This window comes from Cynocephalus volans, chromosome 12 (genome assembly GCF_027409185.1).
Source record: "Cynocephalus volans isolate mCynVol1 chromosome 12, mCynVol1.pri, whole genome shotgun sequence".
Taxonomy (NCBI): domain Eukaryota; kingdom Metazoa; phylum Chordata; class Mammalia; order Dermoptera; family Cynocephalidae; genus Cynocephalus; species Cynocephalus volans.
In genome coordinates, this window is record NC_084471.1 from 68,278,875 (window position 1) to 68,299,846 (window position 20,972).

The 20,972-nt window shown below is 41.5% G+C and overlaps 1 protein-coding gene across 4 annotated transcripts in view; it reads right to left on the bottom strand.

The window, feature by feature from the left end:
• SCN8A (sodium voltage-gated channel alpha subunit 8) overlaps positions 1–20,972 on the bottom strand; it is a 115,261-nt gene that overhangs the window by 19,711 nt on the left and 74,578 nt on the right. For all 4 annotated transcript variants that reach the window (XM_063075982.1, XM_063075980.1, XM_063075983.1 and 1 more), the window contains exons 13-19: positions 20,367–20,605; positions 12,409–12,582; positions 9,743–10,099; positions 6,458–6,928; positions 5,796–5,913; positions 5,123–5,277; positions 2,100–2,273 (exon numbers count right to left, since the gene is read on the bottom strand). In XM_063075982.1, coding sequence (XP_062932052.1) covers positions 2,100–2,273; positions 5,123–5,277; positions 5,796–5,913; positions 6,458–6,928; positions 9,743–10,099; positions 12,409–12,582; positions 20,367–20,605 — 1,688 coding nt within the window. The remainder of the gene's footprint in view (positions 1–2,099; positions 2,274–5,122; positions 5,278–5,795; positions 5,914–6,457; positions 6,929–9,742; positions 10,100–12,408; positions 12,583–20,366; positions 20,606–20,972) is intronic.

Sequence of the window (20,972 nt, forward strand, 5' to 3'; positions counted from 1 at the left end):
ACTGGGATGTCCCCGCTCAGCATGCTCTGCTTCATGCCGCAGTTACTTATGTATGAGTCTCACCCATTCAGGTCCTTTGAGACATGTCTTACACTCTCTGTATTCCCCACACCTGGTAGGATGCTTTGCATGTTGTGGCTGCTCAACAAACATTTGATAAATGAAGAATAAATGAGTTGTTCTGTAGGAGACAAGAAGGTGACAGAATGGAGGTTCTTGGGAGAGCCTTGTTCCCAGAAAGCTGGATTGACACAAGCCTAGAATCAGGCCAGGGTTGCCCTGGAGCCTACTATAAACTCTCCAGGGGCTGGGACCATGCCTGACTATCCTCCCATGACTCCTCATGCCTTCTGGGACAATTCTACACAGAAAATAGTATTCAATTTATATTGTTTACTAATAACTGGTACAGAGATATTCTCAGGAGCCAATGTTAGGCCCCACAGCAATGCAATAATCCAGCAACTCCCAAAAGCTAGAGGGATTTATGGATTATTGCCAATTGGCTATATGCCTATCTTATCCTTTTTACCTTCTCTCTACCTAATATAAAAAGTAATAAAAATGTTTGCTAAATAAATGGTGATGTGTAACACTGTAAATGCTTTTATAGTTGCTGACTTGGGCACTAGAGGCATGAGTCACTAGAGGCCTGATCAATATCCTCAAATTCTGGGGTAGTTCACCCCAGAGAGGAAGAAGAGAGTGGTTCAAGTTAGGATAGATAGTGGAGGGAGAGTTCACGGTTGGCAAGCCTTCTTCCAAATCACAGCTTCCCTAGGGCAGCTGGGTGTGTGGTAGTAGATGTATCTGCATGAGTTCTTGGAAGGTTCAAAATACGAGGCAAGCTTGTGGCAAGGTTCTTACTCTGATACCCTCTAGGGCTGTACCTATTTGGTTCACCTTAACGGCACAGGGTGGCCTCCTCACCTCACTGAGGCATCTTCCCAAAGGCTGGCTTTTTGAAATGGGATGAGAACGGGGTTATAGTGATAGGTCTGGGAAACAGTCACTAACCATGGAAGCTGTAGACAATGAATTGGGAAAGAAATGCATTTATAGAGCAGAAGTAACTACTGGTGCAGTGCTGGGCTTCTGTTATCTAAGAGAGAGAGATCCAAACTGCTCCATCCTAGATCCCAGAGGTGCTCTATAGGTAGTTCACCATAAAGCCAGTGAAACCTATATCATAAATGTACCAACCCAGCCTCCAACCACTCCACTTTCTTGGCACTTAGCCCTCAGCAGGAAGTGAATTCTCCACAGGCTTTGGGCCTACAATTACCATTCACCCTTTCTTTAAAATGATGATTTGTCTGGAAGAAAAAAGCTTTAGTTATTACACAGAGTAAGAGAACTGTCGTCACTGTTAGTAAAGCCAACAAGGAACAAGTGCTAGTGAGGTGAGAAGTAGTTACAGATAATGCAGCTTCCAACCTGAAAAAGAACACAGGAGGTCATGGCCACCAAGCCTTGGAGGTGGTCTTGGAACCTGGAGGAAAAAGGATTTCTCAAATCCGATGATCACTGTAGAAATGGCAATGTGTGGGAAGAGGGGGACTTTATTTTGGTGTGTGAACTCCCCTCTCCTTGATAAACTGACTTGTTCAGATGAGCCTGGTATTAAGACTTGAGTTAGATGGCAGTGTCCATGGGAACAGCCAGCAGGAGAGTCCACACAGATCCCATGACCACCTCCTTCCCAGCAGCCTCCCCCTCTTCCTCTCACCCCTTCTCCTGGCAGCAGAAAGAGCACAATCCTGCCAGTTTACGGCAAGAACCTTCCTATTCCCGGGCTAATAACAAGGGGCTTTGAGACCAATGATTCCATGTCTCACTCCTAATCTCTGGATCTAAATTAAGCCAAACCCACCAGACTAAAGAGTTGGTTTGTTAGTCCCTGGAACAAATGCAGGGATTTCAGAGTTCCCCTTCCCAAAATTACGATCTGAGTGCTGTGAAAGGAACTTTACCCAAACGTACATCCATATCTTAATCTATAACCTGGGCCCCAGGCAGCTCCAGCCGTTATAGAAAGACAGATCCCTGTTTCTGTTTTCCTACTAGAAGGGGTGGGAAATAGAAAGCAGGACACGTACAGCCACGATGAGGAAGTCCAGCCAGCACCAGGCGTTGGTGAAGAACTTGACAAAGCCATAGGCTGTCCACTTGAGCAGCATCTCCAGAATGAAGATGTAGGTGAAGACTTTGTCTGCATATTCCAGGATGGTACGAATGGTCTTTCTCTGCTCAATGTAGATGTCCTCAAAGGCCTGAAAGAGAGGCAGCAGCTGTCTATTAGAGTGCCTAAAGGTAAAGAGACAACACTGGAAGCACTGCTATGCCCAGGCCACTCCCCCCAGGTAGCTGACCTATCATCAGCTTCCTGCCTCTTTCACTTTACTCTTCTGCTACACATTTTACTTTTCAACAGCATTATTGAGACATAATGCACATACCATACAGCTCATCCACTGAAAATGGCTTTTAGTATATTCAGAGTTGTGCATCCATTACCCAATCAATTTTAGAACATTTTCATTACCTCCAAAAGAACCCCACACCTTTTAGCTGTCACCCAAGTTCCTCCATACTCCCAGTCCTAGACAACCATTAATCTACTTTCTGTCTCTATAGATTCGCCTATTCTTGACATTTTATATAAATGGAATCATACAATATGTGGTCTTATGTGACTAGAATCTTAACTTAACATAATATTTTCAAAGTTCATCCATGTTGTAGCATGTATCTATACTTTATTCCTTTTGGAATAATGGCTGAATAATACAATGTGTAGATATATCACATTTTATCTTTCATTGGTTGACAAACATTTGTGCTGTTTCTATTTTTTGGCTATTGTGAATAATGCTGCTATGACCATTTGTATATAAGTTGGAACATATGTTTTCATTTCTCTAGGGTATATACCCAGAAATAGAATTGCTCGATCACATGGTAGCTCTGTTTAATTTTTTGAGGATCTGCCAAACTGTTTTCCAAAGTGGTTGCACCATTTCACATACCCACTAGCAGTATATGAGTGGTCCAGTTTCTCCATCTCCTCACCAATGCTATATGTATAAGACATGAATCTCTTCTCCTTTCAGCCCCTTGATACCACAGATATGGGTGGAGAGTCACAGGGGTAGGAGACACTCAGGTGAAGAAAATCTTAGTACTACTTTCTTTTTCTAGAAATCCACTGATAGGAAGATATGAGCACTCCCACTGGCAGAGTGGTGGACAGTACAGGGCTAAGAGGAGGAAATCCCTAAAGCATGAGAAAAATCTGTGGAGGTGGGGAAAAAAACCCTGTGATGCAATGAGAGGTGCCTGTTCTGAGCAGCTCTAGGAGGAAGGATAGAAGTAGGCTGTCTGCAGCCTCATCTTCCAAAATGGAGGTACACGGATACCAGGCACTCCCGTTTCATCAATGGGCAGTGGGGACAGAGGTCATGGGTTCCACAGTCCTTCTCAGGGACTTAGTACAAATAAATCCTCTCTGCTCAATCAAAAAAGCAACGGCATCCATGTCAAGTTTCTCCTTAACTCAATCTGTTAGAAATCTATTCTATAACCCAAGGTATATGAAATGCCCGAGACTGGTCTTACGTCACTAGGGCCTCTAATCTCCTCCCTCTGGAGTCTCACCATAACCTATTCAGGTCTTTTCTTGGACATTTTAGCTTCACTTTGCTATTCTTAAATGTCCTGCCTACTATTGTACAGGGTCTCCAAGTACTAAGCCAGCAATCCTCTGTTTACTCATCTATGACAAATAAAAGTTGTCAGAAGTGAGCAGGAAACAAAGTTCAAATCTTCTGCTTTACTACTACTTTATTCTTTTTTGTGGAGATGGGAAAGAGAAGAATCACAGGACAAGGGATGTTCTCTGTTATTTTAGGTTTTTCTGTATGAGATTTGAAGAACAATGAAAAATAATAAAGCACCTTTCTCCAATCCCTCACCTTAGTCTGCCCCTCCCTCTTCTCAAGGGCAGAGACCCGGCTCTCATTCCAGGTGCCTCAGAAGTGTCATGTGAATGCTTGCAGAAGCAGCAAATGACCAGGGCAGCAGGACACCAGTGGCTACCAAGCCATCTTTTTTGCCTCCTACTTTAATCCTGACGCCTTCCCACCTAAACTGCTCCTGTCACTTCCCCCAAAGCTCTCCATGAGCTGTGCTCTTCGCCCTGCGCTCCTTACTACACATTACTGCTCTCTCAGCTTCTCTTGTTCTCCTACCTCATGGATCAGCGAAACTTCTCAAGTCAGTGTCAGGATCTTTAACACTGAATTTTGGGGTTTCTCCCTTGTTATTTTCTTTACTTCTAGAGTAAGCTTTGATTCTACACCTACATGAATGGGTCCACCTTCTTTAAAAATATTTCAAAATTCTGCATTCTTCACCTTTCCCTTAATGAAAAGAAGGAAAATATTTACTGTCTCTAGTTCCTGATGTCCTCAAATCTATTCAACTAGCAAATGACTTCTTCATACCAGACCCTGTCCAGGTATCGTCAGTTATAAGGCAGCTAAAAAAATGCCAAGATAGAAGTCCTAGCAGGGGGGGAACCTGTGTGTTCAGAACCCTGCATGCCTCAGTGATAAGCACTTGGGACAACGTGAATATAAATAATCTTTGTACCAGAGATCTGACTCTCTAAACATCTGCTAATGCCATGGGTTCTCCAAATCCAGGAGGATGTGAAGGGAGAGTGGGTGTAGGAACATCACCGCCCTCCTATCTCAGGCAACTAAAAAGTAAAGAACAAGAAATGTGGGGTGTGAGGTGAGAGGGGGAAGTTCCTTTTAGGAAGTTGCTTAGGATGGGATAAAGCAGGCAGTGAGGACACATGGTAATTTGTGTGTTCATCCTATGAAAAGGGGGTGCTAGGCTTGAGAGGAATGGTGCTAAACTTAAGAAGATTAGGATGTGGATTCTAATCCCAAAGGCTCAAACACCACCCAAAGCACTTTAATAGACCCTCATCCTTGAGACCACAGTCAATTTGCAGTTTCAGAAACTGAGCTTCGGTCCCATCTAGCCATTTCCCACTGGTTTCTCTAAACTCTTCCCCAGCCAATCCCTTATCATACTCTCCCCTGGACCTCACCAGGGCGCCACTGCTGAGCAGGATCATGAAGATGATGAAGGTCTCAAACCAATTGTGCTCCACGATGAGAAAGCAGGTTTTCCGCAGGATCCACCAAGACTTGCCTAGCCCTTCCTCAATGTTGACCTGGCAGCATTTGAACCTCTGGACACAACCTGGCACCAGCAGGAGAGGCAGGTCAGACTGTGGAAATGTGTCCCACCCAGACCTGCCTGCTCCTCCATCTCCCAGGCCCTGCCCTACCACACAGCTGGGAGTATAGGGGCTGAATCAGAGTGTCTGATTCAGAAATAGAGAGGGTGGCAGGGCTGAGGCTATGCTGCAAAGGCTAACAGGGCAAGGCCCTCGAGTTGGGAGGATGTCCTATAAAGAAGTAGTGAGAGGGAGGAGAAAAGGGTAGTCAGGAGGCAGGCACAGCCATGACAGAATAGGCCTTTCTAACGTAAGTTTTGGGGCTGATGCCAAGAGAAAATGGACAAAGAAAAATTTGAGAACAGAAAACTGTCATAGGCCATAACTGAATAAGGGAAACAATAATAGTTCCTTCAAAATGGTTGGGTAGGAAAGAAACTTCTTGAAGATAGCCACTGAGCCCCCCTGCAACAATGGCAGAAAAATGTCTGTGAGCAGAGCAAGAGCCATATGCCCATCCCCTCTCCTTGCCCCCTTTCACCTTCTGTGAAGCAAGCGTCCGGATCCAGGTACTCCTCAGGCTGTTCCACAGGGACTTCTTCTACTTCTGGTTTGATATCAATGGTACTTCCTTCAGAGGAGCTGGTATCATCCAGTTTCTAGATATTCAAGGAAAGGGGAGGTCAAGCAACTACAGCAATGCATCCACTCCACACTGATAACTCTACCTCTGGTAGAGATACATACCAGCTGTGATCTTCTCTATAATTCTTATTATGACTCACTACCACCCGACTCATCACAGGCAAACCATAACCACGGGGCCCTCAGAACTTCTGGAAGGATGGGGTCTAACATCAAAACCCACTCACAAAAGACAGCGACCCACTCTAAACCAAATATGGCTGTAGTTGGTTTTTTAGGGCTATAGCTCAGATTAATGGCAGGGAAGTACTCGAGGGTTTATTCCAGCCTCTGACCCAGGTGATACAGAAGAGACAGAGCTAGGCCCAGGAATATCTCAGGAATCCATGTCATCTAGGAAAGGCCTAGAATGATACTGGGGGTGGGGCTGGTTCCCAAAGTAAACTGGCTGTTCCAGAGTGTATCCACCAAGGCCATAGCTGAACTAATCCCTGGGGTTGACAGAGCCCTATTTGCTCTCACACAGGACAAAGACTGGCTTCTAGGCTGGGACCTTACATCTTTGCTGCCTTCAGGATCCGATTCACTGCTAACGTCCTCTGTGTTGAGGTTCTCAAAATCAGACTCGCCTACCGCAATGGGCACCCTCACGGTCAAGTTGGGATTGTTGATGAAGGACATATGGTCCTCATCAATGATGTACTTCTCCACACTGCTGCCAATGCCGCTGGTTGTGCCATTGCCATTCTTCTGGAAGTCACCGTTACGGTGGATGTCTGCCCCAGTGTGGTTGGCAATACAGTTGGCCTTCTTTTCATACAACTCATCCAGAGGTTTCACTTCATCGGCCTCACGCTGCTTAAAATGGGCCTGCATGAAAGCATGCACTTTCAATTTGATCCAAGCCACACCCTTCTTGATGCGGATTACTGAGATCTGTAGGTTGTTCATTTCCCCATCGTCATCAGTGGCCGCCAGATTGTCTGCACTGAAGGAGCTCAGGAGCAAGGCCAGAAACAAGTTCAGTACCTGTACCAGTAGCATTAGAAAAAAGGAGTAAATACAGAATGGGATTACGAAAAGCTATCCACTAAACTAGGGAAAAAACAAACAAACAAACAAACTGAAAGCCAACATACTTTCTGTAACAGCCTCAAAAAAGGTTCTGTTGTGTTTTGTTTGGCCCACATAGTATTTTAAATGCTCACGTCACTAGCTGGGAATTTTGTTTGGTTTTGGTTGTAATGCAAGGAGTTTAGCACTTCTTTTCTTGGTTATTTTACAGTTTTACGTACATATACATATATACCCCCCAAATATATTACTTCCCTTAAAATCAGAAAAAAGCAAAGGCTGTATCCATTTGGGAAGAAAATTTCCCCAAAATGAAAACAATAAGGTGGATATGGTTTATTGGAGAGGGTCAAAGAGTGCATAGATGCCATGTGTTCATAGCATTTCATGGGTCTTAGAGGACCCATGTTAGAAAAAATCAGGTTTGGAGAACTATACGTTCTTACAACAAATCAATACTCCATGTCACCTTATTTTAAGAATGAACTAACTTTTTTTGTTTTCCTAACATTTATAAAAATAAAATAGCTTTGACAAGACAGTGATGGTGACTTTTGTGTTCTGTTGTACAGCTAAGTGTCAAGTCATCAGATACAAGATTTGCTTAGTTTTGTTTTAATTTCCTATTTTACTACATTGGACACTAATATTAATTAATTTCTTTTTATTAAGACTTACTTTTGAAAAGTGGGAGAGGTGCTCACTTCTTGACTTACAGCTGGCTCTTACTTTGTCATGCTTTGGAAGAAAAGTAAGGCATACATTTTGGGTGAAGTTAATAATATGTGCAAGGTGGGAGGGTGGAAACAAAAAATGAACTATAAGGATTTGGATTATCAGGGCTATTTGTAGAATTAAAAAAGAATACGATTGGAAAAATGGGGGTGAGTTGGAGAGGGCTTTGAAGGCCAGGCTGAAGGATCTGAATTTTATTACTTTTGAAGGCCAGGCTAAAGGATCTGAATTTTATTACTACTGGTGCTTTAGTAAAGGAGTCACAGATGATGTCAGAGATTTGAGAGTCATTCCTACTAGCTGTATACATATCGGGAAGCTAGAAGTTAGAGGCTGTTACATGCACAAGTTGGTAAGGATCTGCATTAGGCTATAGTAATCCCAAACTTTAGCATGCATAAGAATCTCTGCGGGTGAGGGGTGTGGATGCTTTTTATGTTAAAAATACATATTTCCTTGGCCTGCCCTGAAGAGATTCTGATTCGGTACATCTGGTGTAGGGCCAGGACTCGGACTTTTTAATGAGTAAAACTTGGGTGATTATGATGCAGATGGTCTTGAGATCATGCTTTTAGAATACTGCGTAACTTACAGAAATGCAAAGGAAGGAGTAGATCTTAAAAATACCGTAAAGAAAGATGTGTGAAGAAAGACGTATTTAAGACACATCAGATATTTGCCAGAAGTGGGGAGGAAAGAGGCAGAAAATAAAATTACAGGTTCCTAGAAACTAGATGGGCAGAGGGATGAAGCAAAGGGGAACCTGGACAGGTGTCATCAGAGGGAAGAGATAATAGTTCATAACAGCTGATTTTTGACATGTGCTTAGGTCCTTAGAGACAGCCTTTGGGAGACACTCCTTGATACAACTAAGAAATAGGAAGAGTAGAGAAAAGGCAGCAAGCTCAGGGCTTGGAGATGATGATCACACTACATACCAGGAAGCAGCAGTTATATTCACTGAAGGAGTGAGAAGACTAAAGAGATCAGGATGAGGGAAAGGTGGTTGGGAATGGAGAATGGGAGGGATTAGAGAAACATCACAGTAGCTATTTTTGCAGGTAAATGAAAGAACAGGGTAGCCATGGGGGGTTCAGAGGCTGGTGAGTAGTAATCCTCTGCTGATGTGCTTCTGTATGGCAGAAAAGGGAAGAGAACTAATGTGGATGAGCTCATAAGGGATCATGTGAGCTTGCCTTCTTCCAGTCCTTCCTCTGCACTTGCAAGTGGGATTTGGAAACCTTGATCTGTAAGACTGCTATTTCTCAAACTTTACTGTACATATGAATCACCTGGGTATCTTGTTAAAAATGCAGATTCTGATTCAGTAGTTCTGGGATGGGGCCTAAGATTCTGCATTTCTACATCTTCAGATCACACTTTGAGAGGCAAAGTGTTAAAATCTCTGTTGGTGACTTTTCTATACACAGAGGCAAAAGACAGCAGATGAACAGATCAGAGTAAAGCAAGAAAGTGATGTGTCATTTACAGAAATTAAACAAAACTCTAAGATGGCTTAGACCAGTGATTCTCAATGGAGGGCAACTTTGCCCCCCAGGGGACATCTGGTAATGTCTAGAGACATTTTTGTTGCCACAACTCGGGGGATGCTACTGGCAGTTCCTAGAGGTAGAGGCCAGGGATACTGCTAAATCCTACAATGCACAGAACAGTCCCACAACAAAGAATTTTCTAGCCCAAGATGTCAACAGTGCCAACGTTGAGAAATCCAGGTTTAGGGTAAGAAAGCTTTTTATAGTTGAAAGAGCACAGATTTTAAAGTCTAGGTTCATACAAACCCTTACATTTACCAGCTGTGTGATGTTGGGAAAGTCACTTAACTTTGCTATTTCATTTTCTTAACTGTTAAAAAGGTTTGGGAGGCTGGTGGGGGGGGGCAGGGGGGGGGAGTCATGAGTCAGTAGGCATTCTATAAAAATCAGTCTCCTTTCCTTCATTTGTACCTATGTGTTCCTAGGCCAAGGGTAAGATGTTCAGGGCAAAGAACAAAAACATCTACAAATTAGTACTAACCACCAAGTTGCCAATAACCATGACCATCATAAAGACAATGAGGCACATGGCCTGGCCTGCCACCTCCATGCAGTCCCACATGGTCTCAATCCACTCCCCGCACAACACTCGAAAGACAATGAGGAAGGAATGGAAAAAGTCATTCATGTGCCAACGAGGGAGTTCACAGTCCTGGCTGATCTTGCAGACACACTCTTTGTAGCTTTTCCCAAAAAGTTGCATCCCCACCACAGCAAAGATGAAGACAATAATGGCCAGCACCAGGGTCAGGTTGCCCAGGGCACCCACTGAATTTCCAATAATCTTGATCAGCATGTTCAGTGTGGGCCAGGATTTGGCCAATTTGAAGACTCGGAGCTAAGGGAAAAAAAACATCCAAATAAAAGAAACAAATGATACTCAATCCATTTTCTCACACATGTCTGAAATAAAAAACATAAAATTAGTAAGATCAGCTTAAATTTATTATCACCCTTGGGAAATTCCCATGACTTTCTAACAGTGGCTTATACTAAAACAGGAGAAACTGAGGCATAGATTTTAAAAACTGATTAACTTCATAGCAAGTGAAAAATTTAGAACTAGGAACCAAGAATACTGCCTTAGTCCCTTGTATTAGACCCTGAATCAGTCTGCTTTTTTAAAACTCCATATCCCTTTCCTACTGATTTTTCCCTTGACTGCTCAAGGGACATGTCAAGGAAAAAGTGTGATTTGTAGAAAACCAAAAAATCATTATAGTAAGGACAATGAAAAAAAAAATCATCTGTCACTTTTAAAAAAGCAAGCATTTAAAAATTCTAAATATCTCTTTTGCTGGCCAATAAATAATGACCGATATGAAACTTTGTGATATGCTAGGAATAACTTGGAGGAAAAGCATATTTCCAAATAGGGGCAGTTCCATACATATCAAACATCTTATGAAAAGGGCCTATACTGTTATTAATTCAGAGGACAGAACTTTGGTACCTGTCAATCATGAAACTTCTATATTTTGAAATGAACGATTACAAGGTCTTAGCTAACAGAATTATAATACATTAAGTCCGGCAGCTTGGCCAATGGAATGATAATTAATGAGATCAATCATCAGATGTCATAAGTTAACAAATAACTATCAAATAATATAACAGGAATTTTGGTAGAAGGCAACAACACTGATTTGCACCTTTTTTTCCTGTTAAAAACTTAAGTCTTATCTGAGAGTTTAAGATTTACTAGGTGTTACCCTATGTGTATATCTGGGCCACTTACATTTTTTTTTTCCTGACCGACTTTTAAGAATATTAGTTCTAAGGCTTCTGTCTTTCAATCTTTCCTCTTGTCATCTAGATAATAAGAACTATTCTCAAAAAGTCTACTGTGGCTGCAAATGTCCATCATCAGATGAGTAGATAAGGAAACTGTGGTACATCTACACAATGGAATACTACTCTGCTATAAAAAAGAATGAAATACTGTCATTTGCAACAACATGGATGGACTTAGAGAAAATTATACTAAGTGAAACAAATCAGGCACAGAAAGAGAAATACCACACGTTCCCACTTATTTGTGGGAGCTAAAACTAACTAACTAAATAAACACACAAACAAATAAAGGGTGGGGGGAGGGAAGAAGGCACAACAATCACAATTCCTTGAACCTGTTAAGACAAGTGAACAGATATGATGTAGGGGTGGAGGGGAGAAAGGGACGGGGGGAGAGGAATGGGAAAAAGGTCATGAAAATCAACTACAATGTATATTGAGAAGTTAAAATAAAAAAATGAAAAAAAAAGTCTGCTGTGGTTGGATCCTAGCCAAAGAACAGTAAGCAGAGGTTTCAGAAACTTGGCAGATGTTATTTGTGACTTGGACTGAGAGAGATCTCTGTTTTCCAAACAGTTTCACTCTATTCCAATTCTCTTTCTTACCTCCGCTCAATACCGCAATGAAAAAACCTTAAATCTTTTTAGTTGCAAGTGCCTAGGTATTTTTCCAATAGGGAGAGAAAACCTATGGCAGTTCTGATGCCAGGGAAGCAGTAGTGGGCTTTGTCTGAGTGGGATACTTCCAAGGTAACTCGTCTCTCACAGGGCTTAATCAGGACATTGCTATGCCTATGGTTATGTCTTCAAATACATTAACAAAAACTCCTTAGCTAATGATATGAAAAACAAAGCCAATGTTTGACAACTAATTTCAATATAATATTAAAAAATGTTATTTTATTTTCATTTTCTGGAAGAGGTCACCATGATAGAAGAAATGAGGAAAGCCATCTTTGAACAAGGGGAAATTTCTGCCATTCCAGGGAGATGTTCTGATAAAGAAATAAGTTCACTAGCAAACCCACATCAGACCTCAGAATGGCCCCTGGGAGTCCTTTTTCTCACCTTTTAGATTAAGCATTATTTTCTGAGGAACTTCCTAAAATTGATTTCTGTTTGCTTATTGATTTTAAAAATTAACTTCTATACTAGGTATTAGGTATTGCATTAGGTATTTTAGGAATGTTTTCAGGATTTTGGTTTAGGCTGAGCCAAATAAACAGTCAACTGGAGTTGGGAGTAGAATACAGCTAAGAAGTTTTTTTAAAATCATCAAATTAACTTATGTAAAACTCTTTCTAATAGCTGCAAGATAGGAAATGTTAAAAGAAATTGGAGAAATATGGAATACCAATCGGAAAGATCGCAGCACTGAGAGCCCCTCCACGTCTGCTAGACTCAGTTCCATTAAACTGAGGGAGACAATAAATCCATCAAAAATGTTCCAGCCTTCCTGGAAATAATAGTAGGGATCCATGGCTATGAGCTTCAGGAACATTTCTGCTGTGAAAATTCCAGTGAAAACCTGAAGAGGGGGAGTCAGGGGGTAAGAAAAAGAAATAACAGAAAGAAAGAGAATGCCTTAATCATTATGATAAATACTTTGAATACAACATGTCCAAGAAGGCTCAAGACCCAGTCTTGGTTAAATTCTGCATCTGAGGACATCAATACCTGATGTCTCATGAGCACCCCTCATGATGCAGGAAAATCTTCTTTTCGTCTTGAATGATGCCCCCAGCCTCAACGTTCTCATCTTTGTTGCCAGAACCACTCAATTCACACTGCTCAAGAGTGCAGTTAAAAAAAATATTCTAAGCAATGGCAATACCACACAAGGTGACTCTTTTTAAAGGGTCAGCAGTCATTTGAATGTGTATGCTTGGGCATTTACAAAAAAAGACCACTTGTTGTGTTAATAATTAGATTTTTAAAATACAGTATTATTACTGATTTGATATCATGTGTCTTATCAAACCTAAACATATGCTTCATCAGGGTTTCTACCATAAAAGTGATAGAATATTCCCAAAAGTATTCAAAATACAGGAAAAAATATCCGTAATCTCACCACCTTACATACAACTATCATTTTTGTGCATTTTCTTTCTGGGTTTTTTTCACATGCAAACACATTTTGACAGAGTTGTAAAATCAAAGAATGTATAATATTTAGGTCTTATTTTTCACTTATTATGACTCTGTCCATGTTGCTACATAGTTTTCGTAATTTTCACTTTTACTGCCTGTATAAAATTCTATTGGGTGAATATATCCTCAAAGAACTTTTTATTCTTGGAGACTTTGGTGCTTCCTTCTGAATTTTTCGATATGATAATCAACGACGTAAAAAATGTTTTAGATTTACAGCTTACTGACTACAAGAATGACTACTTCCTTATGTTACCTGTCTCCCACTTTTGTGCCTGACAGAGGTACCTGCATTTCCCAATGCCTTCTGTATCCTGCAGGCCTTAGTAAGGTAATGTGCAGTATGAAAGTCAAATCCCATGAATGCCAGTTTTGACATGACCCCTCATTCTAGGCTAACCCCATAATGTCAAACTCTAAATAAATACTTATATTACGTTTTTAGAGGTGAGGACTTTTTATGCAATAGATTTAAACTGCCATAATAAATTGGTACTTATCACTACCTGATTACCAAGTTTACCTATTAAGGTGTTTAAAAGAAACTTTGAAGATATAGTCTGAAGGCTGGCAGGTTAGCTCAGTTGGTTAGAGCACAGCCTTACAAAACCAAGGTCATGAGTTCGGATCCCCATACTAGGTACCAGCCAGCCACCAAAAAAAGATATCGTCTGAGGACAGAATTAAAAATAGTAAAAAATGCTTAGACTATAGGTGCTATTTGGAAATATATTGAATTAATGAACAGCAATAACAAAACAAAATGATGATAAAAATACATCAAAATGAATAACTGGACTATAAGTTTTTGTTGTCCATATACTTTTCTGTGGCTCCCCACTTTTCTAAATTGAAGATGCAGCATTTTAAAATTGAAAAGAATAATTCCCTAAAAAGATCTAGTTAAGGAAAATCAAAGTTCATCGTACAAGCTAAACATCTGCAGATGCAACATCTCTCTAAGTAAGTTCAGGGAAATTAGGGACAGCCAATCAAAGCCTGACATACATTCCACCCTTAGTGTAAGCCCATCACAGGTTTCTCTACATAGAATCTTAGCCTGTTTAATGCACACTAAGTAGAGACTCAATTTGTTATCCCATTGGTTCCTGATGAACACACATGAAGTATTCAATAATAAGAACTAGTTGACTGACCATGGAATATCTATACCATGGGAACTCTGGCTTCTGAGGGAAACCAACAATGACACAGTTATGTGGTGCTACCTGTTGCCAGGATGAATGGCCCCAGACACCTACTAGGAATTGTCTGTGACAGATGTTAGCCACCATATTGCTTCAACACATGGTGTGCTGCCATCAGTTGGGGTGTGTGGCTAAATTCACTTGTAACTATGAGTTGTGTGAAGGAATTGAGAAGAGTGGATTTAAAGTTATACCTACAATGCCACTCTCATTTGAACTGTGATGTGCTCCTCAAGGAGGAGAAAAAGCAAGAATTACAAGCAGTGTATCAGCACTTGTATGTATGTGTCTGCTATATTTGAATGTGTCCCCCAAAGTTCATGTGTTAGAATCTTAATCCCCAATGCAACATTGCTGGGAGGTGGGGCCTCATAAGAGGTGATTATTAGGCTCTGCCCTTATAACCTAATTATTAATTATTATATGGTAATATAATATATATATATAACATGATAATATAATAATAATATCGATTTGTTACAAAAGTGATTTCAGCCTCCTCTTGCTCCCTTGCCCTCGCCTTCTCTCACTCTTCTGCCTTCTGCCATGGGATGATACAGCACAAAGGCCCTCACCGGATGCTGGTGTCATGCTCTTGGAATTCCCAGCCTCCAGAACTGTGAGCCAAATAAATTTCTGTTCATTATAAATTAACTAGTCTGTAGTATTCTGTTACAGCAACATAAAACAGACTAGACAATGTCAGTCTCATGAATGCCAATGAATATTGACCTACAAACTTAGGTTCCAATGCAGCAGTTGAAAGCGTAGTTGGAATCCTTGGAGTCCCTAAGACCCTCTCAGGGGGCACAAGGTCCTCCCCTTTCCAACTATATATCTGCGTGAGGCTAGCTTTTCTTCTTACATGTGAACCAAAATAACATATCACAACAGACTGAATGTAGATGCAGATAAAAGAATCTAGCTATCTTCTATTAAGCCAGACATGTAAGAGATTTGCAAAAATGTCAAAGAATGTCATTCTTCTATTTTTTCCCTTAGAAAATATAGGTTTTCCCCATAAAATATGTTGTTTATGTTAACATGTAATGGGTGTATTACTCTGATTTTTACAAAAATAAATAAATATTTAAAATTTTTCCCAGTTTTAATTTCAAATATGGTAAATATGAATATATATAACCCATATAAACGAAAGCTCTTTAGCTCTTTTTAAGAGTGTGAAAGGATACTGAGATCAAAAAATGATTGAGAGCCACTGTTTTATAGAATACTGTGAATTCCCAGTAAGCATATCTTTTTAGTTTGGACAAGCTCCAGGGCACAGGCCTGAGAACTTGTAATGCCAGGTCACCAAGTAAAGCATACAATGTGTGAAGGTTGGGTATTTCACTTGGAGGTCACCGTGGGGCTCGGGAAGAGTCAGGGAGAATTGCTTTACACCTCCTTCTGCCATAACTGCATCTGCAGAAAAAGTTTAGGTTCATTTGGGAATGACTAGGGTTTAGCATGTTCTTCTCTTTCTTCTCAGGAAGGGGCAAATCACCTCCTGTTCTGTAGTAGATCCTCCCTCAAAGTTAATGAAATTCAATTTGATAAAAGCCCTATTTGTACTGCAATGAAGACAAGACAAAAACAATACATGACCATGAAAAATAATGGTTCCTTTGGAAATTAGTTACTGGGAAGTAGGGTAACCAACTTATTGTAGTTTGCCTGAGACTTTTCTGGGTTTCATGTTAATAGTCCTACATCCTGGGTGTCCAGTTAGGGTGTTCAATTTGCACTGGTTTTCCCAGGACTGTCCTAGTTGTTTTTTTTTTTTTTTTGTCTTTTTGCGACCGGCCGCACCGCGCTCAGCCAGTGAGCGCACCGGCCATCCTTATATAGGATCCGAACCCGTGGAGGGAGCACTGCTGCGCTCCCAGCACCGCACTCTCCCGAGTGCACCACGGGGCCAGCCCCCTAGTTTTAAAACTGAAAGTTCCGCAGCCCAGGAGCCCCCTCAGACCTATGCAAATGGAAAACGTTGGCTGCCCAACCAGGAGCCAAGCATAAAAACTAAAAGATCATCTGGTAAGTATTCAGAGATGTACCCACAAGGGGGACACAGAAGAAAGAAAAATTTAAAGCTGAAAAGAATTCCCTTTGTCTGAAAATCTAGTTAAGCTGTAGTAGAGAAATGATAACATTCACGTGTGTTTAGTGAAGGAAGAATATAACTTTCTGGGTTTTTTTCTTGTGCTTAGCATCTCAGAAATTAAACTTACACGTCAAGTTAAGCCCTTGCCCTTCTTTAAACACCCCTTCCCCTAAGAGATTCAGTCCCAAAGGCCTTAGGTGAGCATCTAAGTGGAGGAAGGCTTGGTGCCAGGTATTGGAGCCCTAGCGGGGTAGCAGGGCATCAATACAGTACACGCCAGCATGGGGGTCAAAACTGAGGGGAGTAAGGATGTCCCTGCAGGGGAGCAGTCTGGCATAAGTGGTCAGAGCCTGTGCAGGCCAAGCAGAGGTGTCTGCTTTGGGGGACAGTCCACTGTGGGCTATCAGAAGTGGAATGTGGACGATATATGCATGGCTTCCCCACACAGGCGTTGAGGCCAAAGTGGGATGGGAGGTGTCCACATTGGAGGGGATGGGGGACTAGCAGAGAGAGTGAGAGCTTAATCGGGGTGAAGATGGCATCCCCAGGGGAGAACACCCGAGTAGCTAGAGGAGGATCTTGCAGGGAAATCCCTAATGTGGGCATCAGAGCCCCAGTGCAGTGAGGGAGCACCCCACACAGGCGAAGGCCTCATGTCACAGCCTGAGTGTGGTGAAGAAGGTGTCCAAACAGGTAGGTGGCCTAGGGAGGGGTGTGAGAGCCCAGCTGGGTGAGGAGGATGTGGCCTGGTTTGAGACACAGCCACTGAGGCAGGAGAGGAGAACTTTCAGATGGAAGGATGGCATAGGGAGGAGTGCCTTAGCAGGGCAATGAGGGCAGTGTTCTTGTAGACAGGTGGCAGCCTTAGCAGGTAAGGAGGGGTAGCCTGGTGAGGGGTGTCTGAGTCCAAGCAAGATAAAGCCCACAGTGAGGCGTCAGAATTCAAGTGCACTGGCCTGGCGTGGGTGCTGGGGCTGGAAAGTGAGGAGGCATCCACACGGAGGAGCCAGGTGTGGATCCAGAGGGGTGGAGCACACCCAGCCTAGTGAGCCAGAGCCTGAACAGGATAAGGAGGGCATCCACACTGTGAGAGGTAAGAGTGGCTTTTTGGTCAGATAAATACATCAAAGATAGTAGCAATTAGTTTCTTATTGTTTGAGAAAGAGTTAAAATATAGAAAGGGAGAAGACTGGAAAGAATCCTGTAGTGCTAGATTGCAATTGGAAGTGACAGATCCACTCATGGCTTTCAATATATACAGATAACTTGTCATAAACAGCTAGTCCTGTACTAAGAGGGCTGCATATTGCTCCAATGGCAATATGCATACCTAGATCCCAGGTCTTGCCTTCTAAATACAATTTTCCACTAAAAGAATCAGGGCTTCTTGAGAAATGTCTGACTCCAGGCCTGGGGCAGGAAAAATACAAAATTAGCCTGGAATATCTTGGGGTACCAGAAAGCAAAGAAGTGAGGAGGACATGTCAAAATGATACAGAGGCCAGCTTGAAGAGACTCCCACTGGCCAAATCAGGGACAGTTTAAACATCAAAGTACATGAATGATTATAAGAAATGGATAACTCATCGAATAAAATTGAAAAACATGAGTCTACACTGATATAAATAAGGAATAAATCAAAAGTTGGATAGATGGGAAATTTAGGTAGTTTCAAAGTGCCTTCCTCACAAATACTTATTAATTATAAATGGAAGAAGAGAAACTTTAAAGGGGAGAATCCTGGTAGACACCGCTTTAGTCAAGTGATCAAGTGAACATCACCAGTACTGGGAAAAATGGAAATTGTGTGCCAACTGGTATTGTACAGAAAACATCATGATGTAAGTTTCCCTGAGCTCTAGCACGTACCCAACTGTCTTGTTTGGCATCTCCATTCACTGAATAGACATCTCGCACTTCTTATGTCCAAAGAGAACTCTTGATTTTAAACTCTAAACCTGTTCCTTCCACAGCTGTCTCCATTTCCCCATAGTTACTAAACCCCCAGATTTAAGCCCCATTCTTGATTTCCTTCCTTCCACCCTCATATCTAGTCTCAAGTCTGCTGAGCCATTCACTACTCTCCATTCCCATGCTAACTGGACACTTATTTTCCCCATGAAAACTCTTGCCACCAGAATGCTTTCTTATTTCAGAATTTGGTTCTTGGTTGGCTTGCCTCATGGAGTCCCTGAATATTAGCTGCTGACCTTCTCTTTTCTCCTCTTTCTTCACTGATAGTTCTGAGCGAAATATTTTCAATGCTCACAACTCTAATTTAGGTGTCACCCTAAATCTCTGTAGATTTTTAAGAAAGGGAAAAACAGTGTTATTTACTAGCCTGGTCTGAGGGCAATTCCACTGGTGGTAGGTAAAAAGGCCTCTCAAATTTCCTTGTAAATCAAGGAATGATTATGAAAAAAACAAGAAAAAGTAAAGACATCAAGAAAAACAAAACTTTACAGGGAAAACATTACCACCACCATCAACAATAAAAATTATCAAGTCATATTTCTTGTTATTTAACTCTTGACTAACAAAATAAAGCTTATATCTACATGACATTGTTGACTGGCTTAAAATTCTGCTTGATGGCCAAGGTCCTGTGTCAGCCAGTCACACAGCATGCCTATCCACAGGCACCCTTGAGAGCCAGCCAGCAATTTCTTGGACAGCCTGCAGGAGTGCTCTGTTTCAAGACTCCAGGTATTTCCCCGGGCTGCACACAAAGGTTTATGCCATAGCAGTGAGCCTGGAGCATGTCGCTAATCCCAGACATGCAGACTGGAAAGACCACAGAATCATCTTGGATGTGTACCAGGGAACACAACAGGCAATGAGGCCTAATCAGATAATGCCATGTGTTCTCAGAATGGGAACTAAAAATTACATTATAATGCTTTAATGATGTATCAATAGGATTTAATGTCAAAACTCTGTGTGTGTATGTGTGCATGTGTCTTTCAGAGAGAGAGAAGCAAGAAACACTGTGCAGAGATCATGCTCAAATTAAAAGGTAACAGCTAGATTTGAACATGCTTATAGTGCAACTCCTAAGGAATAATGAGGTATAGATGATCTAGATGAGTCTTTCCAACTAATTCTTTACTATCTATCAAAGTTAAATCAACTCCTGACTTTTGTATTAAAGAAGTAAAACAGATAATCCTCAAATGACAAGTATTTGACTTCAGAATATACTATAATCTATTTTTTTAAAACTACATATTTTCTAAATAATATAATAAATTAAATATATGACTTAAGCTAACACTAACTTTGTCACAGATCAACTAATGGCAGGAACTGGATGATGGCCCAGAAGTTAGATTGGAGGGGGAAACCTGCCTAGAATTAAAAATTTCCCATAAGTAGTCCCCATATGGATAAGTAAGATCTGAGAGTGCAGGCAAATTTACAGTTACATTTAATGCACTAAGAGAGCTCCCCTATTCTGTAGTGGTTGTTACTTAAGGTGAAAGGGGAAGTGATTTGCTGGAGCAATGCAGGAATAATGTGAGAAACAGAATGAGAAAAAAATTCAGAAGTCCTTGGCTCAGGTTGCTGAAACCATCCCACTGTACGATGCCTCCTATCCTGTCACCATGGTTGGTTTTCTGCCAATAGCTCCTAAATGACGTCTTCAAAGTTCTGCAGAAAGAGGAAGCAGCCAAGGGATCGCAACAGTGAGCAGAAGCAGCTAGTGCCATGGCATATGTGGAAGCGTTTGTCTTCCAATTAACTATTACTTTCCTTTCAACTAAACTCCAGCTTTCAGTACCAGAAAAAGATGTCCTATAGGCAAAACACATTCAAATCATATCAGGAGACAGTGCTCCGTCTTACCAGATTTCCCACAGCCAAAACATGTTCAAACTGTGGCGTCATAGGATGGTGTTCCATTGCCATAAATAGTGTATTCAGGACAATGCAGATGGTAATGGCCAAGTCCACAAAAGGGTCCATAACAATCAAGTTCACAATTTCTTTCAGTTTTATCCAGTAGGGGTGACATTCCCAGATGAGGAAAGTATTGGCAAATTTGTACCAGCATGGCGGGCACTTCCTTTGTGATTCTTCCAGCTCTGTAGTAAGAAAACAACAAAGAGTCCCCTCAATCATAGTGAGAAAATGAAGGGGACACACTACCAGTCCTCATTGGGTCTGAGTGATAACCAATCACTGTTATTAATATGAGAATAAAGGTTGCTTGAGTGCTGACATTCCTGAGTGTCTCCCTAAGTTTTTCTTCCCTTAGAAGTAGAAAGGAGGCATGATCAGTACAAGTTGCTTCCCTGTTAGTAATGATTTGGCTATAAATAGCAATCCATCAGTTACGGGAGTACTGCAGAGCGGTCAGGCACTTGGCCTCTTGGGTCTGACTCCCTGGGTTCAACTGGCCTCAACGCTCACAATGTGTGTGATCTCAGGCAAGGTAACTGACATTTCTAT